Raw genomic sequence first — 27,929 nt, 5'->3', positions numbered from 1 at the left:
TCCATGTTTTTTCCTTGTTCGAGTCAATGCTAATCTAAAATTGGGACTTATTTTGAATTAGCTAGGTTTATTTTTTGGCCTGATTGATCCCTAACTCTATAGACAATATTTGACTTCCTAATGTAACAGAAGCTCTTCCTAGTGACCTTTTGGCACATGCATTTTCAATGGCTGTGATCAACAGAAAATAGCATATGGGTTAGAAAGAAAGTAACACTTTGTAACGCAAGGCAAGAAAGTTTACAAAGAAGGAATTGTCTCCTCTGTAAACTTTTTATGCAAACATATTTCCTTCTGTTTCAGAAAGGTGATGTTACAGCCAAAAGATAACTAAGAGTGAACATAGCTTGGTTAGAGTTTTGAGTGACCCAGACTTCCTATACCAGTAAACGGTGGCACTTGATGACATGAAAAAACAACTGCAATAATACTTACTTCATTAAAATACTCTATTTTTTAATCAATTCCAGCTTGAATTCTTGCAAAAAGTATTAATTAGTGTTTATATACATGTATTTATTGTAGGAAATCCAAACCAGCCTTGTTCCTCGATATGTTTTAAATTATGCCAGTTAGGCATACAGCACCACCTCTACTGTTCCTTCTCTCTGCGTTTTTCAAAATATGCTGAATATACCGATTGTGCTGTCAAGTTTGGTGCTGTTTGTTTATTCTTTCTGAGAGGGTTAGCAGCACAAATACCAAAACCCACATTTTCTTGTTATAGAACTGTGACAAGTATTTCATATTTAAAATAAATTTAAAACAACATAAACATTTCCCTTGCTATGTACATTTTCTGTCATCACCATCCTACCTAATATTCTGATAATACAGCAAGGTCGTACTGTGGTAAGCACAACACAGTAAAGCAGTCCACTCCTGTCTTCATGCTAAAACACGTGATTTTGTTTTTAAGTGCTGTGTTAGATTTGGAATAAAAACAGACACTATTGTCATGATCTCAACTTGTTCATGTCCTGCAGTAAACGTCTGCATGTAACAGATTTGGCATGTAAAGGTCTTCTTCCATTTGACCAGCTTCAAACTGTTGTACGTCTTAGATAAAGGCAAATAGAAGTTATGAATTACACTCTGCATTCAATTATAATTTATAAAAAAACCCTTTCAGCTGACTTGTAGCCTTTGCTCAATTATAATGTATTCAAGCTGCTTTCAGATTTAGAATACAGTAAACAGTGATGTAAAATATCAAAAATTTCAAAGATTGCAAATATAAACATGTCGTGCTCAGGAAGCTGGAAAAACACAGTATTACCACCAAATCATTAAAAAAAAAATGCCTACTTCTTTCATGTCTATTGCAAACATGCTTTTTCTCATCCCATTGCCCTAACTGAATGTTTTTTGATTCTGTGCCTTGCTTTTTAATGGAGTTATTTTCCTCCAAGCAGACAGGCAGGTGACAGGCAGTTGGTAGCCTTTACTTTAAAATTCCAATCTCAAACTAAGGTCCTCACTTTAAAACTGCAGATCCTTCTTATAAAAAATACAAACACACAAACAAAAAAAAAAACCAAAGAAACAAACAAACAAACAAAACAAAACAAAAAAACTCAAGAGCCTTGTTTCTTCCTTAAAGATGTAACAATAGGTTCTCAAGTTGGATTGCATACCTATTAGAGGTGGATCCAAAGAGCAGAAGTTCTCAAAAGAGAACAGAAATACAGCCTATGGTTGCATCTCCTTTTCCAGTATATTTCCAGCATGTCTCCAGGATGCCCCCAGTGAATGAAAGCTATTCTCAGACCAGCTTAGTTTAGCTTATTGTCAGATGAGACTTAGTTTAGTCCTGTTTCTCTTCCTTTGGGTATCCCACTCCTTTCTCACTCACATCTCCCTAAGTTTCTTTGAATTCTGTGAAGTTTAATTTGCTCAGAAGAAGATCCATAATAAATATGTGGGGTTTTTTTGTTTTTTGGTTTTTTTTTTTTGAAATTAATATTCAAGGTGTAAAGGATGTCAGACAAACACAGACCAAAACTTACTTCTCGTTCCAGTCAGCCAGGAAAAAGAATGATCTTGTAACTGGTACATTTTTGCAAATCTTGACTTGACATATTGTCTTCCCAGCGTAAGTTAGTGAACAGGAAAAAGAGAAAACTTTGTAGCTACAAAGGGAAGGAAAAAGAAAGAAAATTAAAAAAAAGGATTAATTGTAATGTATCACGTCCACTGCTGTAATTTTGGGGCTAAACATTCAGAAACTTGTGAAGATCCATCCTTATATACAAAAAGACTTAAAATAATTAATCTCGTATTATTATGGGGGGTGGAGGAAGTTTATTTTGTGTTGGATTTTTTTTTAATGTTCAGAATTCAGGAAAAGTACTTAAGACACATAAATTCCGCTCCATGTTTTTGTCATTAAGACTTTTTTTTTTTTTTTTTCATTATTGCAGTCAAGGGAAGTTTGGTCATAAGTTTTGAAGTGGTACAACTTGCTCATCATACAACTTCAGTCAACAGTAAATCTATTTATACTTACTTTTCCCAATCAGTGAAAAACAGGTTAGTAATTAATGCATCCATTACAGCAGAAGCATTAAAGCCCTCTGTGTTGGCATTATTCAGATATTTAACCGACTAGCTTCACAGTGTAATTCAGGTCTGGGGCTGTTTATTGGTTTGATAATCTTCTTCTTGAACTTTTACAGAATTTTAGTCAAAATAAAGGAATAGCATATGATTAATGTTCTTAACTGGTCTTGTAACTTCCAGATCTTCCAGCCACTCTCAGCTTTAGACCACATTCTGTACAAGAATGATGAACAACAAATTTGAAGCATTTGCAGAGTGAAGGCGCCTGGCTTTGTCTTATTTACAAGTATGATTGTTGATGTCTTCCCGAACATTATAATAACCAGTGTAATTATTGTAGCAGATACCCTTTTTTTTTTTTCTCCGTCTCTTTTTTTTTTCCTTTCCTTTCTTTTTTTTAAATTTAAAGGAAAAGATATGGAATCTGTGGTACCTATGACGTATGGATGCAGAGAAAGGAAAAAAGATACCTTACCAGACTAGAAAATGCTTCTGCTCTTAAATGTGGCGTCTTTCCTCTGAAGTCCAAACATTACAAACAGTTGAAGGATAGCGCAGGAAATAATAGGTTTTAATACGCTGCTATTTGAACAGAATTACTGATACACAATATACAGATATATACCTGATTTATACACCAAAAGGACCTAATCGTGGAAAGATTAATGCGTACACAATGCTTCAGTCTAACTGAAGTCAGAAAGGTTGTTTAGAGTGTATGCCATTCAACACATTTTAGGTCTTTGTAGAGCATTTTGCCTAGGTACCCTCCCTGTGAGTTCAAAGGCACGACTCTATACAGTCTTGTCCCCAAAATCACTTCATATCATCCACGTGTAGATATGAATCTGATTTTGGGGGGATGTAGAAATAAATTGTGCTAGCTTGAGGACACGCAGCCAAACATGAAGTTCGCAATGTTATGCCACTGGCATCAAATATGGCATATCTGCTTGAGATTTAGATAATGTAAAACAACAAACAAAACCAAGAAGGAATGAAAATACAGTAAAGAAAGTTAATCAGTTTTGCAACATTGTTCTACAACTTGTAAGATCTCTACCTATCTTTTTAACAAGGAGAATAAGTGGAATAAGAAATTGAGAACATAAATATAAAAATTGACCCCCAAAAATGACAAAAGAATTGATAAAAATCCAATCCAGAAAAGTGAACTTGAGATGGATTTGACAGGACACTAACATGATTCTGTAGAACATAAAACAGTTCCCTCTCCCTTATCCCAAATGATTAAAAGAAAAGCCGTTCATCACATGCTATTATGTATAGAAAAAAAAACAACAATGTGAGAGACAGCAAGGGATGTCAAAATTTTAACATACGTGTATGTTACACATAGATATATTTCATATATATATATATATGCAGGAATATATATCAAAACACATTATAAACAGCAGCAAGATCATAAAATGTGACCTTTGGGAAAGGGAAAACAAGAGTCGACATGAATCCATGCAGTTCAGAAATAAGAATGGGGAGTACGCATGTGAATGAAGTTAGCAAAAGTATTTGAGGAAAGTAGGTGTCACAGCGGCAGCGCACATTAAGAAGTTCATGCTGGCTATGAATATTGGGAAGATACACTAAGGAGGAAGAGAGATTCTCATTTTCACATGCTTCAACATAGCATTCAAGTCACCAGTGGCCTTTAGGCAACATGTAATTTCACATTTTTCTGGTAAAACACAGAATGCAGTGGGGAAATGGCATAACAACCTGTAAAATCATTATAGTGATTAGAGTTCTGTGTTTTTACCTTAACTAATGCAAATTCTCTCAGATTTTTATTAAACTGCTAATTGCAACTAATGTTGTACAGTACATTCTCTTGCTCACAGTGTAAAGCAAGTGATCCCACTGTTTTTCATCAGTCATTCGGAATTCAAGATAAAATGGGAGTAAGAGGAAAATATTACTAAAAACTTGGAGAAAAGCATTTTGACTCAAAAATAATGCTAGCAGACTGTAGTCGCCTGTCCTCCTTTGATTGCACTGGAGTGGCAGAAGGAGAACACCAGTTTTGCTCAGAGTAGGACAAGCAGCTACTACTAGAGACACCTAATTTGACAATTCATAAGAGAACATTTCAATCAGCTTTTTATTAAAGATGCCTCCCTTTTTTCTTTCCTCTGTTATGCTGATATACTACGTATACTTGGACCTATAATTATACTTATTTTAATCACTGTCTATAAAGAGGATTGTCAATGCACATGCTTAGCCAAATAACGTGGTTTGAATACATCAAGAGAAAAAATTGCTGATAAAGCCTCACTCAGATTGAGTTTAAGCAAGCACCCCTCTGGTTACTGTGGTAAGGTGGCCTTCAGTCCTTCCAGTTACTTGCACTGCAGAGACCACACCAAGTCCCAGTCCAAACTTTTTTGGCATACAGCACCCACCCTTTCCTCCCTCCCTCTGAGCAAGTCAGTCACACAAGCATTTGTACGCATACCCCTCAAGGTCAGTGCTCTGACCTTGCTTCCATTACCCTCCTTCCACGCTGGTCAAGGGCAAACATCTAGTCTACCTCCTCCATTCTCCATCTGTCTGTGGGGCCTGGAAGTCTCTGAGTCAAGTTTAAGTGCACTTCACGCTAGAAAAACAGTGGAGGTACACCCACTTACTCATTCTCTAACATTAATATAGGAATATCACTGAAGCAACAAGGTAAGCTATCATCTCTAGAAAACACGTGATCACAAGAGACAGCGCTCCATCTTGTGAACAGCTGCTAGATCTCCTCCTACCTGGTCACCCAGGCTTCTGGGATGTTGTGGGCAGCAGAAACAGTGAAGCTGAGCTGGGAATCTAGGCTGATGTCTGCACATGAAGGGCTTTTAGGTATGCTGGCAAGTTGGAAATTTGCATCAAAGCTGCGGCTGTAAACATGGATGAGACAGGAGATTGCCATGGAGAGCTCAGTCACAGCAGCCTCTATTAACACTGAGAGGAGAGAGAGAAAGAAATAAAGGTTAGCAATAGGTCATTTATAAAGAACCATATTTATCTTAAACCATCAGTTATGGCTTTGAAATGCTTCCTAATAAAATTTAATTAAAACGACATAACCTACCAACTGAAGCCAATTAGCCATCTGTGCTTCTGAAGCCAGCCTTAGCTCATTTCTGGGGTATCATTAACAGTCTTTCATTAGAGTGCTTTCAAATTAAGACATTTTCAAAGTAAGCATTTTAAACTACAGCAAGCTAGCTTATGCCTCCGATATGCCATTTTAGTCTGTTAATTTCTGTACTGGAAGGATTTCTATTATGGAGGTATTTTGTAATTGCAGCAGCTAAGTAGCTGCTTAGTTCAAGGGAACTGGCAACGCAGCAGTAGAATGGAGAAAAGGCACTAGTTAAATTTTAAGACTAGAAAGCTGTTGCAACTGTAGGTAAACAATTCATAAAATATATACAATAGCAGCAACAATCAGACATAGTCAGCTTTCAGATGGTCATGGATTGGTGATAAAATTACACAATGATGGACAAAGAAATACATATCTATACGGATACATACGAAACGCAGGCTGTAGCCTTATTTATATCACACCTTTATGTTATTTCCTCTGGCTTCAGCTCTGCAGTGCTCTTTTTATGCAATTACTGGCTTTTATCCATCTTCCCTCTCTGTATTTTTGGAGCAGCTAGGGGATTGCCTGATTGCCAGCGTAAATTAAAATCCCCAGTCCTGGCAGCCTCCATCGAGCAAAGAGAGCTGGTACAAGCACTCGTTTCTCAGGCAAGGGACGGGTTGAAAAAGAAAGTGTCAGAGCACGTTGTATCATTCCAAGATCAGGATGGTTTGTCTTCCAAGAGGAATATTCCAGATTCTCCTTTTTCCCCCCTTCTAAGTCATGGGTTCCTACATGATCTCATCAGCTGTTACGGTTCCTGACATACTCCCTAAACTCGTCTGGCCACTGTATTTGGCAGCCTTCTATTAGCTGCCTAATAGTGTCTATTGAAAAAAATAAATTCCCAGGAATAGAAAGCCTGAGACTTGCTTATATTAGCTTTTTATACTTGGGCTAGGTGCAGGAATCCTGCCCAACATCAGATACAGATACCACGATTCACTACTTAGCTATCTCAGTTTCCTGACAGAAACGTCTCCAAAAAACATATCCTCGGTCTGGAATTTCATCCCTCCTTCTTTGATACCTTTTGCCTTTAAACTAGCAAATACTCAGAACTATTGAGTCACAAAATGCATTGCAATCAGCGCAAAGGAATTATTTCAGTCTTCATCTTATAATAGACAAATTTTAACTATGTAACAATAGATACATACATAACATTAAAACAGTTTGACATATAGTGGGGTTTGCTACTGGAAATATTGACAGCAAGTTATTGCACTCATGAAGGACTGGCTAGAATACTACTACTTGTCATGTTGCAATCATCTTTCATGCATGAAAACTGAATCATTTTAGGGACTAACAGGTTAAGAAAACTCAGTTCTTTTACTCTCTGTGTATACTCCTCTGTCTAGCACACATTTTAAATTATCTTTTTATTTACTGCTTTCTCCATTTATCATCCTTCGCTATAACTGTTCTGAATAAATCTTTCCCTCTAATGAATTTTTTCCCTAGAATACCATTTTATTCTCATACCCAGTTCTCTTGGATGTGTAATAACTTAGTACCTTCCAAATTAAATGTTTAATTTGCACTGAATTCTTTTACAGTCCAAGAAATTACCTATAGTTATATACATAAAGCCTTCTTAAGAGTTCCAGAAGAGGACATCAAGAGGACATCAGTGGACTATTATTTGAACCGGTACTTTATCTGAAACCTACCAAACTATTTACATTAAGGAAAAACAGCTACTTAGGAGACTCCCTGGCTCCAATCTGTTCAAAGTGGCAGACAGGTAGATGTAAGTGCAGTAGCAAACCCCTTATTTATGCAAATTGTCCTATTGAAGTCAATGATTGCTGAGATGGAACCTTCTCACCATTTTCTCCAGAAGAAGGTGAAATACAGCTCAGAATCTGTGTAAAGTTCATGCTGTGTGTTGAAACGCATCCTTCGGCCACCAGCAGTTTTTACACAATCCATAGAACCATAGAATTGCTGAGGTTGGAAGGGACCTTTAAAATCATAAAGTCCAACCATTAGCCTACCCTGAAAAAAACACTTTTAAACCATATCCCTAAGTACCGCATCTACCCTTTTCTTAAACACCTCTAGAGATGGTGAATACACCACCTCCCTGGGCAGCCTATTCCAATGTTTAATAACCCTTTCAGTGAAAAAACGTTTCCTAATATCCAATCTAAACCTCCCTTGACATAACTTGAACCTATTTCCTCTCGTCCTATCACTGGTCACCAGGGAGAAGAGGTCAGCCCCCACCTTTCTACAACCTCCTTTCAGGTGGTTGTAGAGGGTGATGAGGTCTCCAAGCTAAACAACCCCAGTTCCCTCAGTTGTTCCTCATAAGACTTGTGCTCCAGACCCCTCACCAGCTTCATTGCCCTTCTCTTGACATGCCCCAACACCTCAATGTCTTTCTTGTAGTGAGGGGCCCAAAACGGAACACAGTACTTGAGGTGGGGCCTCACCACTGCCGAGTACAGGGGGATGATCACTTCCCTAGTCCTGCTGGCCACACCATTCCTGATACAGGCCAGGATGCTGTTGGCCTTCTTGGCCACCTGGGCACACTGCTGGCTCATATTCAGCCGGCTGTCCACCAACACCCCCAGGTCCTTTTCTGCCGGGCAGAGCTTTCAAGCCACTCCACCCCAATCCTGTAGTGCTGCACGGGGTTGTTGTGACCCAAGCGCAGAACCCAGTACTTGGCCTTGTTGAACCTCATACCATTGGCGTCAGCCCATCTGTCCAGTCTGTCCAGATCCCTCTGCAGAGCCAACCTACCCTCAAGCAGATCAACACGCCCACCTAGCTTAGTGTCATCTGCAAACTTACTGAGGGTGCATTCGATGCCCTCATCCAGGTCATTGATAAAGATAATAAAGAGAACGGGCCCCAGCACCGAGCCCTGGGGGACACCACTTGTGACTGGACACCAACTGGATTTAACTTCACTCAGCACCACTCTGTGGGCACAGCCATCCAGCCAGTTTGTTACCCAGCAAAGAGTACACCTGTCCAGGCCATGAGCAGCCAGTTTCTCCAGGAGAATGCTGTGGGAAATGTTGTCAAAAGCTTTGCAAAAATCCAGGTACATAACATCCACAGCTTTTCCCTCATCCACTAAGTGGGTCACCCTATCATAGAAGGAGATCAGGTTTGTCAGGCAGGACCTGCCTTTCACAAACTCATGCTGACTGTGCCTGATCACCCTGTTCTTCTGCATGTGCCATATAATGGCACTGAGGATGATCTGTTCCATGACCTTCCCAGGCACCGAGGGCAGACTGACTGGCCTGTAGTTCCCTGGATCCTCCTTCTGGCCCTTCTTGTGGATGGGTGTCACATTTGCCAACCTCCAGTCAGCTGGGACCTCCCCAGTTATCCAGGACCACTCATAAATGATGCAAAGTGGCCTAGTGAGCACTTCCACCAGCCCCTTCAGTACCCTTGGGTGTATCCCATCTGGCCCCATAGATTTGTGTACCTCCAGGTGCTGAAGCAGGTCCATCACCATTTCCCTTTGGATTACAAGGGCTTCATTCTGCTCCCCATCCTTGTCTTCTAGCTCAGGGGTCTGGGTACTTGGGGAACAACTGGTCCTACTTCTGAAGTCTGAGGCAAAGACGGCGTTAAATACCTCAGTCTTTTCCTCATCCTTGGTCACTATGTTACTGGCCCCATCTACTACAGGACAGAAGCTGTAAGGCAATGTTTCAAATATTGTCTCCAGAACAATTGGAAATGTATTATATTTCAGCTAAGCCACAGAAAGAAGGAAATACTCCTTGGACAATATCCTGGTTTGAGCGACACAGGATTAATTTCTCTTCTAATGTTGGGAAAACTGCACATTTAGAAGACTCTAGTGTCTGAATTTGTGAAAATATTTACAATATAGCCAGCTACAGTGCGTGGGTTTCAAGGTCTCAGTGTTTTCAGGTTCACCAGGTGTGGGGATGAAGAGGAGCGAGACCCGGGCACTTGAACCAAGCTGGTCAACAGGATTATTTCATACCATGAACATCACATTCAATATAAATTAGAAAGTTTGCTGCAAAGTCCTCTCTATCCCTTGATGGCAGCTGTCCAGAGAACTTTTTGCCCTGGTGCCGGACCCCTAAGCCCTTCCCTTCTTCCCAGAGCTGTAGCTCTCGCAGTGTCTGACATTTACTGTCCACTGCTGGGAGCGCACAGCTTCCTACTGATAGAATTGGCTGAGCATAATCCTTGTATATTTTATATTGCTATGGGGATCAATACTGGTTCTTTTGTATTATTAATGTTAATTATTTAGTGTTATCCTATTAAATCTATTTATATTTCAACCCCTGAGTTTCCTTGGGTTTCCCCCAATTCCCCTTCCTGGGTTAGCAAGGGTCATGGGGTGATAGAATAATTGTCTAAATGACAACAAATTGTTGTAGGTTTCTCAAACCATAACAGACACAAAAAAAAAAAAGTCAGGAGAAATATACACCATAGGGTAAATACTTTCCATAACAGAAAATTTACACGTCAGGCAAGGAAGTGAATAAGATGCAAGGTGCCTATCACTGTATCCAAGCTATCTTGTCCACTGGCCATGTTTACAGAAGAATGACTCTCATGATTTACCCGAGAGACAAAACTGAACGCCAGATACATAATAAACAGACAAACAAAACCCTGTGAAAAGTGAGGGAAAACAAGGAGAAGCACAATCTTTGCCTCAATTATTTATAACATGCTTCAATCTGTCAGTGGCGAGGTGAAAAAAGTTTGCTAGGTGTCAAGGACCTGCCCACCCTACAAGATCTATGTGGATAAATGGGGCAAGGTTAACAGTCTTCATTTAGTTGCAGATGATGTCCATGAGACTCCCTGCTGAAGGGAGCTGGGAAATGTTCTTCTTTTTCCTCTCTCTCTTAAATTTCCACCTTTCACGTAGGGCTTGCACTCTGTGCCTGAATGCAGAAACGGAGCCAGTTTAGAAGGAGGGCCTACGGGAGGACTACAGGCTGTCTCTCTCACTGAGATGGCATGTAAGGAGTGAAGACAGCAATTGGGGCAACCAGTTCAGCTGCCAGCAAAGGGAGACAAATGAAACTTCAGCATTATTTATCTAATTATCAGGAGATCCAGAATGAAGATCTTCTCCGGAACAGAGTTCCTCAAGTGTAAGCAAATGTCCGAGTATAACCTGGTCTGCAGCTGCAGCATTTTTTAGTACATTCATTTTCTTACTCTTGTCAGTCCTCAGTTTAAAATGACTCTAGTCAGATTCATGCCAGTCAGCCCTTTTTTCTCCCCCAGTCTTCACTCATTAAGCCTGGCAGCAATTAACTAAATTAAAAGACAAACATCTTGGCTAGTCTGTAAGTGTCCATTACTCACAAGAGTTGGTCAGCATCTTTTCACTGTATTTTTATGAGCTGCTGAATTGGATTTGGTATGCTGAAATTATATCACCCATTCATGAAGCCAGAGAACTTTACTGCTTTTTATGATTTTTATGATTAATAAATCTTATATGAGAAAGGACTATGGTGCTTCACTGAATTACATAGCACAGGCTATGGACTTCCTACAGCAGATTCACAGCTTCAGCTATACCAGAGTTCATTTTCTAGAAAGGTGTCCCAGGCATAGCCAGTATCTAGGAGACTACGAATACACCACATACCAAAATGAATTGTGACCAAGATTAATAATCTCACAACTCAAACCTCATCATTTATTTCTGGTGTGAAATTATTTGGCATCACCTTCTCGGCGAAGGTGAGAAGAAATGAGACTTGCAGAAATGAGATGAGACCAAGGGAAGTGAACTTTAACCACAGCTGTCAGGTATGCTTATTTCTGACACATGTTCCTTGTACATGAAGTATGAAGGCATAAATCTCACCCTTGGTGAGAAACAGAACAATCCACACCATCCCTAAAAGTGTTAATGAATATGCCTACAGGTGTCTTCAAGGTTTAGTCAGGAACATGCTAGCATATTCCTTATAGAAAACCACTTTCTTCTTCTCGGTCCAGTATTACAATTCACATATTATTTCAGTGCCAGACCTTCCAACAGAGTAGGTACTTTGCTGCTATAGCACTCGCAGATGATGGCAATTTAATGCATAGCAAACACACCCTCTCTGACTCCGTATACACATTTTCTCTGGGTAAAACATGACAAATATCTGGTTGAACAGAATTTGGAAGGAAGGCTAAAGACCCTTTTGACACCCCAAAGATATTTCAGAGAACGGGATCTTGATATTGTTCTTTCCCACTTATTTTCAGAGAGAAGAAAAAGAGCAAGCTCCTAAGTGCAGTTTAGTCCATACGCGCGCATGCAAAACACCCAGGAAAAAAAAAAACAAAACAAACCAACCTTAAGATTTAGGTAAGGTGCTACGCAGCGATAATTACATCATTATTATAATAAGAAAAAGGCAAAACATGAAAAGGCTGTAATACAAATACTGATCAGGTGCAGTTTCCAAGCACCAATATTTACTTTATTGTTCCCTCCTACTAGTTGAAGAATCCTATGAATTACCCATTCCTTGAAAGAAATTTAAAACTCTTCTCCTGTCCTGGTATCAAAAATGTCTCTGCTACTGTATGCTTTATATAGTATCAAGGCCTCGGTAACTGCTGTTTAATTTTTTTTGAGAACTGGGGGGGGGGGAGGTTGTAGTTATTTACAAAATTAGCCTTGGTTAAAACCCCCCTGACTTTCAGAACAACGTATCAGGATGTAACACAGCAACAACTTTGAGGTAAAGAGCCATGCTCAGATTTGAAAACATTTCCGGAGACAATTAAAGAGATGAAATGCAACCAATAAAAAGCTCTTGACGTTTTTCTGCATTCTGAAACAAAAAGTGATTTTTTCCAAAACAAAACTATAATGGCTTTGTACTAGGAAAAGAAGGAAGTTGAGTTTTCAATTTTATATAAGAAAGTCTTCAAAAACCCTTCCATTTTTTCCTGTTCCTAACTTTTTTTGGGGGTGGGGGTGTGGGGTGTGTGAAACTTTCCATGGTGAATATTTTTATGATCTGGTGTAGAAGCAACTATCAAATCCCAAGCACAGTTAGTGAACCTTTACACCCTTAAATGTATTGATGACTTTGTTAAATGTATAGTAATCAAGGTATCCGATTTCTGCGTTTACTTGAAAAGATAGCAACTCCAGCAATTCAGTTGGAAAAGTCTATTAATTCAGTATCATCAGTTCATGATGCTACTAGACTTTCTGGGATGGGTCCCAGAGAACTACTGATCAAATTCCAAAAGCTGCTTATTATGTCTGATCCGGTGAAATCCCCGCCTGAAGTAGCAAGGCTGTAGACATTGTATAAACATTCATTCATCAGCTTCTGAGAAACACGCATGGACTGAGTTTTGTACCAGCTTACAGCCTGTCTTTTCATACTCTGGATTGCAGCAAGTTCCAGTGCTAAATCCCTAACTTGAATAATCTCATTCTTTATTTTCTGGGAACACGTGATGCTGCAGAACGGTGCTAATGTCTAGAAATGCCTATCGTTCCTCACATTTAAGAAGAAATAAAAAAATACTTTGAGTAGTAAAACATGACTATAATCTTCTAAGGACTTCATACAGAGGAAAAAGAACATGATGCATACTTAGGCAGAACATAAGTACTGCTCTGTTTGCAGCAATGGAATAACTTGGTCTACAGAGATAACACTGTTAACGGAGCCAGTTATTGCAACACTAAATCAAGGCTAGATATTTTGAATATAGTCTTTGACTTGCTTAGTCCATGGTGAATTACTAATATTAAACCTCTGATAATCTTTTAATAAAGAGAAAGATTACAGTGGTTTCTAAACAGATTATTAAGCAAGGTTTTAATTTAATAGTATCTGTTATCTTCTTCTCTTTTGTGGTAGCTATAATGAAGAAAACCAAAACTCTTATGATACGTAGGGTAATAACTATTACTTGAGGGAGGAAAAGGAGAGGAAAAAAATTATTAGTTGGAGTAACTGCTGCTCTTGCTGTTCAAATTTGATCCTGCTTTCTTCAAGATAAACATGAATACATATAAGAGAGAGAAAAGAACAGTACAAATGGGAAATGCAGTCCGTTTCCTCCTCGGTTGTCGATGCTGACTTCATGTGCAATTGTGCTGCTACAGAAAGCTAAGCACATGGTTTTTAGCTTCCCAGAGATGTGGAAAAGATTACCAGCACTGAGCTAAGGTGGTGAGTTTACCCTACTTTCGGGTAACACACTTGCAAATTTTTGCATGCCAGCAACTCTAGCCAGCTAAGCATAATGAAGTGAAGAGGGTGGGAAGCAAACGAGGTGGAAAACAAAACACAAAGGTGATTTCAGCAAGAATGCACATCTCGCCACCGAGCTGGTTTTTACTTCTAGCTTCAGCAGGTGAAAATATCATCTGGATTCCTCTCAGGCTCAGTGTCCCTAGGTCAACAGATGAGGGCCCCATGGCATTATCATGAAGGTGAGCACTGAGAAGACAAGGACCAAGAAAAGCTCGTGATCCCCAAAATAAAAGATGTGTAGAATGGCTTTGTCCACTTCTTGGGGATCAGGCCTAGGTTCCAGCAGATCAGGTTTGGTCATTGCCCTCACACTTGGGTTTTATCAGACATGCCTTTAACACCGGCTCTAATACAATAGCCAGACTTTTTTTGTTAACAGTCATTAGCCTAACTTTAAATATTTTGCTGGCTTTTAGAAATGTATTTAATAGGTGCAGATGTAAGGCACGTAGTACATTTTAACATACATTAAATGTACATCATTGCATACAACAGGTCAATTTGAATTTTGGTTACCTTGGACAACTTGAATGTAGGCTTCTCCACAGGATGACTAATGGCCTGGCAAGTTTTGACTTGCAATCAGTAAGCTGCAATTTCTAATATTACACTACCAAAAGGATTCTGCAATTGTTATGAAATTAGGGTGTGCTGAGAACAAACAGAGAAGCATCACTCTTCACAGTTGAAGTTTTCCTGGCATGAATGGTCGGCAGCCAGGTGAATATGAGCCAGCAGTGTGCCCAGGTGGCCAAGAAGGCCAATAGCATCCTGGCTTGTATCAGGAATAGCATGGCCGGCAGGACTGGGTAAGTGATTGCCCCCGTACTTGGCACTGGTGAGGCCCCACCTCGAATACTGTGTTCTGTTTTGGGCCCCTCACTACAAGACAGACATTTAAATAAATAGGTACAGAGAGGCAGAGAGTAAGAAATCCGATTCCTTTACTGTTATTCAATAAATCAGATTTTCCTTGAGGAAGCTGCTGATTCAATGAAGTCCAAATTTGGAAATATCTTTTACTAGAGGATTTTTTTTATATCCGGGTTTTCTGAACAGTGTGCAGAGGAAGATGTTTCTAAGTTAGTTTCCCAAGTTAGATGTTGATTAGTAACTATTCATTCTTTTCATCATCAAGAATTAGTTGCTGTTAAGAATGTTAAAAGAAATAATCATGGGATAAGCGACTATATCCGAGGGAGAAGAATCCTACAAACTGTATTTACCTTTTCCTCCCTTCTGTACCTGCATGTTCTCTCCCCCCACTCCCCTAGCCCTCTGGTTGCTTAGCTTTTCCTGGCAGCTTACACATATAATTGCCGTTTCTTTCTTTGCTGTTCGTCAAGTTGAATAATGGTGAAAGAACAAGCCTGGCATTTGGAATCCTGCTTTTGCACCACCTCTGTGTTTGAAAGGCTGCTGCAATCTTTGTGGTTGGTTCACCTTTTTGCCTCTCTGAGCACACTGCAGTCAAGAAAAGTAGGTAGAAGAAAAAAGAGAGAGGAAAAACAAGCAACTCGGAGGCCACTTTTTTCCTTAAACAAAATGGAGAGATGACCGTTCCACAGTACACCCCAGCCCACCCCAGTCTTCAGATGGAAGATCTTTCGAAGTCATCCACGTAGCTTCCCCCAGCTGTATGTCGCAGGCCAGCCACAGAGGGGTAGAGCAGGACCCATGCCCTGATGTGGCTTGTCCCCTCCAGGAACCCGAAACAGGCACCCGTGACAGTACAGGCTCCTGCACATCCCTCAGTCTGCAAGGTGCTCCGCAGTAATGCTAACAGTACTGGGCATTAGCCAATGAGTCTAAGCTAATTTTAACTGAGGAATTAAATAAGGCAGGGTCTACAATTTTGTCCATTACTGTTAATTAACCTACTCTTCTTATGACAGTATATAATTTAATACGACACACTATTTACACAACAAAAGACAACAAAGAACTAAAGCTTAAGGACGGAAGAAGGAAGGAAAGTTATTGGAGCCAAGTAGAAATGCCATACACAAAAATGTTTTTTTTAGGTTTTTATCAAGTTCCTTACTTTCCCTTTTCTTCACAGAAAAAGTTGGGATTAAGAGCAACTGCTGTGACCACCACTAATTGTAATCGGTTCTTTCACTCTACTATTTGGTTTGCCTATTTGAGTCTCCAGATTAGTTTTGGGAAATGCTATGTTTTAATTATGTTTTTAGATCACTTTAATTTTAACTTGCCATAATTATCTTATAATACAACTAAATATGTAAACATCTGCAATATGCCAGCTATAACAGTTCTCTAATACAAACAAATCACAAAACAAGTGTTTTCTGGTGATATATCTTGAAATAACACTTTACCTTTGTCTGGTGTTTCAACACTTTGAAGTGAATTCTGTAAAGACAAAACCAGAGGGAAAAAAAATAATCAGTTAGTTCAAGAAAGACCAGATAGCAGTTATATCAGTTTTAGGAGTAGTACTCATGGAAAATAAAGTGAGAAAAGGGAAGGATGTATCCTAGTGTTATGACAACAGAAGACATGACTGGGATTCAGAATACCAGGACCTGTTTTTCAGCTCTTCCACCTGCTTCCTCCGCCATCTCAGGCAAGTCACTCAGGACCTGATTTCTGACATTTTTTTAGGCATGTCAAGATACAAAGAAACACTTATCAATATTTGAGGTGCATACACGTTTTCAGCCTCCGCCAACAACAGATATATAACAGAGATAAGAATACCCTCTCCATCCCTTTGCATGCCTTATATATTCACATGTGAACCCCACAACCATGCTGAACGGGCACAGCCTCAGCATCCTTTCAAAGCTGAGGAGCACCAATTCTCCACTCAAGCGGCCTACATTTCACCTACATCCCTGTGCCAAATCAGCAAAAATAGCTATACTCTTCAAAGGCCTTTGAACGGGCAGCTAACCAGAGAAGGCCAACAGGAAACATTAGGTGCAGGGATTTAGGAGGTGTTTACACCCTTGGTGCCTAAACACAGCTCTCGATGCCTAGCATTAATTCAGTATCTTGATTCCCACCTCTTGTCACCCACTGCCATCAGCAGGAACTGCTGGGTGCTTATGACCGCTGAAAGGTCAGGCCAGTTACTTAGACTGAACAGACCAGCCTAACTAAACTTTTTTTTTTTTTTTTAAAGCTGCTCTATTAAATCCCCAAGTACAATAATTGCCATCAATCAGACCTTGCTCCAGCCTTTTCTGACACTGGACAAAATTAAATATTGCTACACTGCCTGTGCCTCCCCCTCTGCACGTGAAAAATCGCCATCAGGGCAGGTAGCTCAGCGTGTCTCCCGGAAGGACAGGTGGCACCCGCAGCCCCGCGGGCCGCAGGTGGGATCCGGCTACAGCTCAAAGGCAAGCACGAGCCACCAGCTTTCCCTCCTGGCTACTCAGTCTGCTCCCGTCTTTGCCTGGCTCTGACATCAGATTCGCACGTACCAAGGTGGCAGAGATAAAGTACTGAGGTGCAGCTCTGGACCAGACAGTTAATTCTGTGTTTCAGTATTGCCCGTGGCTTGCCCTGCTTGAACTCACGTCCCTGAAAGGTTTACTATCCTTTACAGTCAGTAATCCCTTTGCAGTGGGTTGAGAATCCTTCATGTTAGTACATAGGTATTCAGCAAAATGCAGAGGTGACGTAAGAAGTAAAATGCTGGATGTATATTCTTCCCTCTGGTACCCAGCTTGGAGCTGCCGGCATTTGCATAGTAAATATGAAGAGAAGTCAAATGTGTACTTGAGGGGAGGAAAGCAACCTCCAGGCTGAGAAATATGTTTTCACAATCTTTATAATGCGGTGAGACAAATGGGAACAGAGACCTTTGTTCAATTCTCTCAAATTTTGGAAAGTAAACAAGCTTTTGGAACAGCGCTTATAATTTCAACATAGTGTAGCTCATTTAATATATAGTGGATTAGTGCCTGGTTCTGGCAGGATTTGATCTCCTAGGACTTTTTGTGAGCTGCTGTGAAAAAGGAAGGGAAAAAAAAAAAAAAAAAAAGAGACAAAACCCATTAATTGTGCAGCAGGCCTAGAGTTTCCCCTGAAGAGATTTTAAAATCCGAGGGTTAGGTTGGTTAGAGACTGAATGAATCACATTTATAAAGAGACGCAATCAGTTAAGAAGAAGCTATCACTGGTGCCAGTTGCTTTCATAATCTCTTAACCACGGTACAGGAATGCATAGTACTGGCAGTGAGAAAGCAGTAAGGAGCTAATAAGTACAGTTTAATTAAACACAGAAGATTGGAAATAAGTTTCTTTGTTTTTCTTCCCCCCCCCATCCCATAAAACCAGACTTAAATAGAAGCATATTGAGATTTTTTGTTTAAAGTATGCAAGCATACATGTACAGATATGTATACACAAACATATACTGGCACCCTACATAATTTACGTTGGAAGGAGTAAGCAGTAGTTCCCCTGAGGCATTATATGCACATGGAGCTTGCCAAATGGATGCGTTAAAAGGTATTCCACACAAAGCCACGCCATACATTACACTAAAGCATCAGGAAACCATGGTGAAAAAAACAATTAGAACTTTTTTTCTGGCATTTCTCCTTTACGCCATGTGTAATGCTGCAGCACTTGAGACGTAACAGGTAGCCTCAAAAATTTCACTTTACTTATGGTGCAAGTTACCTACTTGTCTGAAAAAAGCCTCTCTTCTACCTAACAAAAAGTCTTGGGGGTACTGTGCTGATGAACATCATAGAAACAATTCAAGCAGACTGACAAGATATGCTAATATTGCGGTACTTAATAATTTTGTCAGTACCCAGAATTCACATGAAATGTCCCTATAATTCAGTATGAGTTTAACGCAAAAAAGTTTTGGAGGAGTTGGTATTCCATCAAACATCTAACTGCCAAGTACTAATTTTGGCTACATATGTTGATAGAGACAGGAGAGATGGTCCACTGTCTTTATATAAATATTGACAAATATAGATAAAATCTGATTTGTTGTATTTTTATTTTATTCTATACATGAGGGAGTTGCATATAATGTGTAATCTCTATTTTCATGAAATGGAACAGTGTTCAAGTTACAGAACATGCAGAAATATATTTTACTGCTTTTATGACATTTATAGTTCAGTTGCTTGCTTCATAAAATCGAACTTGAAATTTTTCTAGATTGCTGAAGTCTAATTGACTGTCCTAGCGCTTATTTCTCAAAGGAGTAAAAAGCAACAGCAGCAATAGCATTTGTTGCTGCCGGAACAGTTTGGCTTTATTTCAGCCCCCCCCCCTTTCTTTTTTTTTTCCTCCATTTGTTTGAAGTTAGTTGTCAGTCAGGTCTGCCTCACCAAGGAGGGTAAGGAAGAGAGGGGTGTCAGTCAAGGTCATAGACAGCCTTTACAGGAAGGCTTCAAGGGACACACAACTAGTTCAGCTAACCAAGCCTGAAAGCGGATGTTAAGGGAACAAAACTTCAATAACTTAAAAACTTTAAAAAACGAGTAACAAACTAGTCAGCATTCTCCAAGAGAAATGTGGAGACAAGGAGCTTCTTATGCGAATATTAAGACAGAAAAATATTTTAAGACCAGTGATAAAATATTCAATCAGTACAGGATCTTTTTAACATTCAGAAGAGGGTATTCAGGAACAGTATCATTTCGCTCATTACAGATGAGCAAACACCATCATTATCATCACCATCACCACCACTTATCATTTTCAGCCTCTGGAGATTACAGCCAAGACCAGCACTCTACTGTGCTGGAGATTGTACATATAGATAAGGAGAGGCGTTCCTTGCCCTGAAGAGCTTATAATTTAAATAGGTAAAACAAAAAAAGGAAAGTGTATTACTCCCTCTGTGCAAGGAAGTACATGGAAGTTGGTTCAGCAGAAACTGTATATATTGGAGACTGTCTATACAGTGGAGTTGGAAATTGGACACGTGCTGAGAATGAGAGATGGCAAGCTAGGAACACTTGGAGCAGGGTTTTTTGTTTGATTGGGTTGGGTTTGTTGTTTTTTGTTTTGTTTTTTTTCTTCTTTGCTTTTACAACAGGATATGTTAGCTCATAATTCAATTATTTGCCTAGTAACAATCACTTCATCTCTAAAATAAAAACTATTTGCATGACAGTGACTCAGAAGAGAAGCAGAAGTAAACATGAACATCAACAGAAACCTTAGACTTCAAAAAGATGACCTGTACGCTCTGTTTTACGTCCCATTATCTTATTCTTCATGGCATGACATGTGGAGTTTTCTGATTGCTCAGGACAGGCCACAATAATAGGAACTGATTTGGCTCTTCAACTACTATTTCTCTCTCTCTGCTGAGGGTTGAAAATGCATCCAGGGGTACTCCGTAAACAGAAGCCAGCCATAGGAGGCAGTTTACACATTGGGTTCACAGGGCTGACCTGAACACTCAAAGAGAAAATACACTAAAGTTCTCTTTAGTCCAAAAGAAATCCTCTTAACAAATTAGTCCCAATACATTTCTTTTGCTCTAATTCCTTCCTAAAGGAGAACATGTTCTGTTACTTGTCCTCTCTATCTTTTTACTGGACCAAGCTCTTTATCTATCTCTTAAGAAAGATTCTGGGTTGACAAAATACTTTTCTCAGGGGTAAGATACTGATCCGCCTGCTGCCTCTCAGGACAGCCTGGTGTTTAACTGAAAAGCAGATCACGTGAATCCCTTGTTACTTCTTTTATCTCTCTCTATTGTATTTGCCCTCTAATATACAGGAAGAACTTTTCTTAAATGAGATATTCTTATTTCCATTTAAATCAACAACACGCCAGATAAAATGTGTGCTGTCACAGAGCCATTTATGCTGGAATTTACCCAGAACAGTGACTTCTAATAATTGATGCTGAAGTGGACATGAAAAGATTTAGGATGCTATAGAAACAAGATTTACAGTGAGTCATGACCTAGAAGGAAGGCAAGAGAAAGTGCTTAAGTTAATCAGCGGGTCAGCTCTGAGCAACAACAAAAAAAACCCTAGAGCTGTTGTTTCTTGCAGCTTGGTCCTTTAACAATACTTGCCAACCTTCAGAGAGACAGCGCCCATATAACTAATTCCAGAAGGCCACAGCTGGTTCTACCCAGGGCCATGCAGCAATATCTGCTCTGTGATCTCTAGTGTCCTCTGTTCCAGAAACACGGTGCAGGGATTTACTTACAACCCAGACCTGCAGAGAGCTACTCTGATGCTCTAGATTTTATTTGCTTGGGTCCTGTACTTTACCTGTTGGAAGCTGTTCCCTCCCCGCCCTCCATGAGGAATAAACAAAGGCTAAGAGTGCAGACACTTAACAAAAGAGGTTTTCTGAACATCACTAGATCCTTTTCAACTAACATACTTTCTGGTCTTTGGTAAGTCTTTTCACCTCTCAGAAGGAAGTGTGCCCCTGTAAGATGATAAGTATTTGAGAGATTGAAGCTGTGTACGTGGATGACAGTATACAATTAATTTGCTATATATCACTCCTATGAGACAAGAAACATTATAAAAAGAATTATGCTAGCTTCCCCCAGTCTTACGTTTGGGACCTCAAATTGCATATCAGGCATAATTAAATAAATTCCACTTATGTAGCTAGACACTCACTAGTTAACTCAGTTAACACTAGATACACCCCATTGTTTACTTCCCTGTCCTAGGTGTTCTTACACACCGCACAATCCATTGGCTTAAAAAAAACAATAGAGAGAAAGAATAAAAGTTTTTGTAAGCAGGTAATGGTCTGAGAACACAAGCATCTTGCCCAGTTTGGCTTGTTTCTCTGAACAATATTTGCTATAAGAAAGAGTGACAAGACAGAGACCGTACAAAGAAAGAAAAAAAATCCTTAGTAACTTATTAAACTTTTTAAAAAAGTGTGAAGAGGGAATTTCATTAAGGTGGGAAAGAATTAACACGTTTTAAAGTAACACCAGACTAAACTCAAGTGATTAATGGCTTGATTTTCAAATTTGCTTAGCACTTGTACTTCCAAGATGCTGACTTCAAAAGAATTTTTTGGTGTTCAGAACTTCTGTAAATCAGGTCACAGTGACTTGTCTAAGGTCATACCAAAGCAGCTGAAGACAAAACTGAGAACAGATACTGCCCTCCAAAGTCCCAGTTCACAATCATACAGTAACCCCTGGAAAACCTACTTCATTGTTTTAAAAGTGAGTATACCAGCTAAAATCAGGACTATATGATGATGGTCCTTCTCTGCATGAATAGCAGAGACATTTCTATCTGAAAACCTCATAATTTAAGTGACATTTACAGAAAGAATGTTTTTTTATTGTTAACAAGCTATGCTAAATGTATGAAAATCAAATACTTGGAAATCTCGTGATTTGGTAAATGGGCGATGTGGCAAAGAAGAGATTTGAACGTTTGGTGGGGGTAAGAAAGAACACCCACAGGAGCACATCAGTTACAGTTAAAACCAGGACAAGTCCTCTGTTGCTCCTCTGCCACACATTGTCAACAATCTTTTCTTTTTTTATAGTGCCTCTACATAATTCACGTCAGAGGGAAAATAGGTAGTAAGACAGTAGAATGGCCTTGATCAACCAGAAAATTAGCGATACCCATTCAAGCTCTAGTTTTAAAGAGAAAAATAGGACATCAACTTGCATCTTTTACCTGTGCTTTCACCAATGGCACCGCACGGAGTTTCTTGACTGCCTCAGTAATATCTCTGGTTTCCACAGAACCGAGGACACTGCAGATTGCCTTAGCTACTTCAATCACGTTATCAACTTTATGCTGTCGATAGCAAAGAAAGGAAAAAAAAAAAAAAAAAAAAAAAAAAGGTAAACAGTAGACACATACCAATCATCAGAAACGCCTCACCATAAACTTCATGCCAGTGACTATGTAGAAAATCCTATCTACTCATACGAAAATCAAACGCACCATGCATTAGTCTGGCTACATTGAAATCGCTACCAACCAATAGTTTCCTAAGTATAGCATAGTTTTTGTTGAAGTCCAATTATCTTCCACAAATCGTGCCTTGTTGAAACTGTGACAAATTTGGTATCTGAGGCTGATTTTGAGGCAAAACATTGGTTGCTCTGAACTTCACAAGTGTAGAAGCACTGTGAAGAATCTTCTGAGAAAACCTGAACCCAAGTGATTCAAAAGCTTTCTGATGTTCTTATGATACTGTGAATTTATCCCCACTATTGTCTCTTACCCATCTCGGTGAGAGCTGGCAGACAGCCATGTTCCTCCTAAAAATAGTGACTGTGCGGGAGGCTGCATAATCTGACACCTGTGGACTGAGTACTTCTGCAACTAGCTTTTCTACAAAATATATATATAGTTCAAACTATTAAATCTTATTGCTAATAATTTTAGATCTTTAAATATTACCATATGACAAAAATCTCTAGATGAATAATCTCAGAAATACTTTGGGGAGTTCAAGAAAAAAAAATTGGATGTCAAGGGAAGGAAAATATCAAGAACTCTATGTTCAGGAAAATAAATAAATAAATACAAATTCATGGGTTTCCTGCATAGTTCTATCACTTCATTAAACCTTAAAATACATTCTCTGAACAAGTGGAAGCTCTCCTATAAATATTCTCCATGTTTCTGTACTGATAAACGTTCCTTTTAGTGTGCTACAGCATGTCTATGTACTGATAAAACCATTTCTCTAACTCATCCATTTCATGCCTGAAAAAGAAAAATTGTACCAGGATGAACCTTCTATTTTTAAGCTTAAGGTCTATATCCAGACTGTACTGAGAAGGTTACCACCTGTCATTAATACAAATAAATAAAATATATTGAGGTTACTAATTCCACATTACTTGCCTTCAGCAGAACTAAAGCAGGAATTAGTTACATAAAATATCCTCAAACATTTGGCGATCAGAATTCTTTTAAATATAAGTTGTTGGGTTTTGGGTTATTTTTAGTAATTAAAGACAGCAACACCTTTTCATACTGGAGGCTCTGGAGAGAAAAAGGCTATGGTTGACTGTGATCTCTTGAGAACTTCAGACCTTCCCTTGGTCTGAAGTTGATTCACCCTTCTGCCAATTTACAAGGAGTGCATTTCCTTTCTTTAGTATTTCTTTCCTACCACTTCGATTTTTAAATTGAACTCTTGCAGGATTTACTCTCTATGCACACATACATTGCCCGTAGAAGTAAAAATACCTGCAAAAACGCCATGGCTTTGTTACCATGTATAACATTGACAAAACCAAAGCATTATTGATATCACTTTAATGTGCAGTTGTTGAAGAAATGCATATATATATACACACACGTATACATACATATATGTTTTCATTTACTATATATAGTTTGCAATTAAAAAATAAATATTATAATTTAGCATTTAATTTAAATAAATTTTCATTTAGCATTTTTGTTCTTCACAAGTGGATATGGACTATTAGAACAAGGGATATTATGTCTGTAAAGACACATTCATGCAGGACAATTTCTGAGCAGTGCACAAGCAATAGACATACACTAGATTAATCCTTGAGTAGAGAAACAGATCTACTGGTGGACAGAAAAAAAAAAAAAAAAACCAATGACCAAACCCAACAGTTCATATATTTTTGTACATACATATGTATGATGTTGCACAAAGAGCTGGGTATCTTGAGGATTTTATCCATTTCTGTATAATATACTATTCTGTTTAGAGATAAATTAACAAAGTACTTAATATTTTCTAGAAGCAACTATGCCATGGACTTTGTTTATATGGTAGCTACTTCTAAGGAGCATATTGCTGATCAAGGGGAATAAGCATATAAAAATTTTTTTAATACTGTATACTATGAATGATTACTTCTTTCACACTATTTCTGTTTTTGGATATTATCATGTAATGATAATAATAATGTTTTCCTTTTCCATATGTAGACATATGACATTCATTTTTGTCGCAAAGTAGGGAAGACAGATTTGTTTCTTAGAGAACTTTCACATTTTCTGAAAGTCCAAAAGAATTATAGTCAACATCTTGTATATGTGTTTTTTCCCCTCTACATATTTAAATACCAGCAGAACCTTTGAAGGATATTTTGGTGTTTAAATTATTTATATGATAAAAAATGCTACTTCTTTCTAGAACTTCTACACTCCGTATTAAAAATTTACAAAGTTTTCTCTCTACATTAATAGTACATTCTGAATAGATTTAAAAATTAAGTGTGTGGCAAGTGATTATCGGGGAACTAAAATGGCTAGTTGTCTGACTGCACACACACTCTGGGAACACTTTTTACTTTTTAACCCAACAGCACCAATCCTACCCCCACCTTGTGCCAAATACCCTAAACTTTTCTCTTCGTTTAATTTTCATTTTACAGAGGCATTAACCAGCATAAAAAGAATTTTGCATTCATTGATCATTACTAATAACGACAGTAGCGGGCTTGTCACGAAAGTCAGAAGTATTGGTATCTCCAAGGCTTTTTGACAGGCATCCCTGAACAAGGAAATTTTAAAGTAGGTAGATAAATCTGAAAAAAAAATTATTGATTTTTTTAAACCAAGAATCTCAAGAGCTGTCTGATTAAAACTGAACACTTAAAGTTCCAGTTAATTATGGAACTTAAGCAGGTACGCATGTGCTTAATTTAGTATACATGAGTAACTCCCAGTGGCTTAAAGTTCAGAGCATGCTGAGGATGGCTTGTGGTGAATCAGAAGAAGGGTAACAAACCCTCCCAGTGATGCGAGTGCTGGCCTTGAAAATCAATATAATGATTCCCATGTAACCTTGGGTAGGGGGGCAGTTAGAAAGATCCCAATTTTAAACCTTCTTAAAGGAATCTAATCAGATGTTAGAGAAAATAAGTAAACAGGATTCAAAGAACGAAGAAAGGGTTCTCATTTTTTTGCTTTCTTTACTATATATTTATGACTATAACTTATTACATTACAGCTCCATAATTTTTCAAACCACTTATTAAAGCAAAGCAGTAACGGTAGTTTTAATTATAGGTTTGAAAAAGCTTCATACACTCTGATGCCTCTGAATGGAAACATCTGTATGATGATCTGACCTATGTCATTAACTTGCAATCCTGCTCTTTTAAGCAATTCATATGAAATTTATTGAGCGTCCCTGTGTAGATAAGACCTTCTTAAACAAAAAATAAACTATAGAGAAATTTAGCTCTAGAGTAACACATGCGTATTTGTTGCATAGCATGAATATTTGAAAAATGTCCTGTCTTCCCTTTATAAAAAGTTAATGATCTCAAGTAATTGCTTACTCAAGGTAAAAATCTTTAGCAAAAACAAATTTAAGAGTGTTTCATTATAGGTCTGAGGAATATCTACAGAGCATCAGTTAAACAGGGTGGATTGTAATGCCTCATTAATGTTGACATTATAGCTTTCTTTGAATTTGGAATCTTCTTACTTTAGGCCCTAAAATTTCAAGTGAATGTGAGTAACTACACTGATGGGTCTACTTCAGTAAAGAAATATATATGCACATTTCAGTTTGGGGACCTCCATTTTCCAAATAGTTATGACTGCATCACATTTTATACACCAAGAAGTTCACTTTGAGAAGTTGCTTACAAAGAAAAGCTCAGTGAATACCTACACAGTATCAAAACCAGAGGGTTATTTTGTAACTAGGTGCAGTTCAACAGCTTTTAAATTGCTATGCATTTTGCAAAAGAAAAGTGTCAGATTTACACAAATATGTAGAATATTTTTACCTACACATATTTATTTACAGGTGTATTGATATATATTTATATATTCGTGTACACGTCTATGTATATGTGCATTTTTATATATATGTATGCATATACACACTTTTATGTACGTGTATGTTTTCCGACTATTCAAAATAGAAATACCTATGGATCAAGGATATTCAGAAAGATTTAAATCTGGACTTGAATATAGGTGACACTTCTGAAACAAGAATTTTATGTTTTAATTTATATTTCAAAGAAATCCATACTTCAGCATAATGAGTTATAATTCTGGAAGGGATGCACTGAAATATCTCCATGCTACATCAGTATTTTTTGATTTTACTAGTGTCTTTCATTTTCTTTCCAGTTCCAAACCCTAGAAAGTCAATTAGCATGACACCTGAAACACAGATCAAATAGCCATTTGGTTTCTTCCAAGCTATCACTCAAATACACTTTTGTCCTTTAGACATTTATCCTGAAAACATTAGTTAATAGAGAAGATTTCCTAAGAGATTTCTCTTTTAAGCATGTAACATTCACTTGGCAGCCCATGATACTTTAAAATAAAGCTCTTATGAGTTTTGCTTCCTAAGCCTAACCCTGCAAACTATTCCATGCTTGAATATATATCCTAAGTATGTAAACGTTTGGCTTGTGGGTTTGCAAAATCGGGAGCAAATTCTCCAGATACATATAGTGCATTATAACTCTGCTAATTCCAAATATTATATTGCCAACCCAAATGATCCTGGATTTAGTTAACAGGTTCCTTAACACTTAGAAATAGTTACCTTTGATATTTTAAATTTGTAGCACTTTCTTCCTAATCTCAAGCCAAGTTTTATTAAGACAATTTATATTCTTTCAAAGTCAAGTTGAGCAGCCTTAATTAAAAGTCTTCCTTAATTGTATTTGAGACTCATAGTAATTAGATACCTTTCACGTAGGAAGTTAATGCTTTTCTGGTGTAACAAACTGAGAACAATTACCTCATTTTCCAACAGATATTCCACTTGACCTCTGTATTTCATAATAGCTGAAACAAGGTTCCGTCTGGAAATAGAAAAATAAGAAAACAACATCACGTTAATAACAATTGGATAAAAAGAACGGGTTTGTGGGATTTTTTTCCACAAACAGTAGTTTAATTGACAGTGATTTTATGTTAGTATAAAATAAGGACAAGTGCTTCTGTAGACACCACATAATTATGCCCAGATCT

General features: G+C 38.3%; 1 protein-coding gene across 1 annotated transcript in view; it reads right to left on the bottom strand.

Annotated features, from left to right (window-relative positions):
- Window positions 1-27,929, bottom strand: part of PIK3C2G (phosphatidylinositol-4-phosphate 3-kinase catalytic subunit type 2 gamma) — a gene marked incomplete at its 5' end in the record, with an annotated part of 212,422 nt that overhangs the window by 146,666 nt on the left and 37,827 nt on the right. The window contains 5 exons of the mRNA XM_082496368.1: window positions 2,010-2,132; window positions 5,337-5,532; window positions 16,347-16,380; window positions 22,647-22,769; window positions 27,697-27,760. Coding sequence (XP_082352494.1) covers window positions 2,010-2,132; window positions 5,337-5,532; window positions 16,347-16,380; window positions 22,647-22,769; window positions 27,697-27,760 — 540 coding nt within the window. The remainder of the gene's footprint in view (window positions 1-2,009; window positions 2,133-5,336; window positions 5,533-16,346; window positions 16,381-22,646; window positions 22,770-27,696; window positions 27,761-27,929) is intronic.

Source organism: Vanellus vanellus (genome assembly GCF_965231255.1).
Source record: "Vanellus vanellus genome assembly, chromosome: 1".
Classification (NCBI taxonomy): domain Eukaryota; kingdom Metazoa; phylum Chordata; class Aves; order Charadriiformes; family Charadriidae; genus Vanellus; species Vanellus vanellus.
The sequence above is the reverse complement of the archived record's forward strand: the minus strand, read 5'-3'. Positions and strand labels throughout refer to the sequence as shown.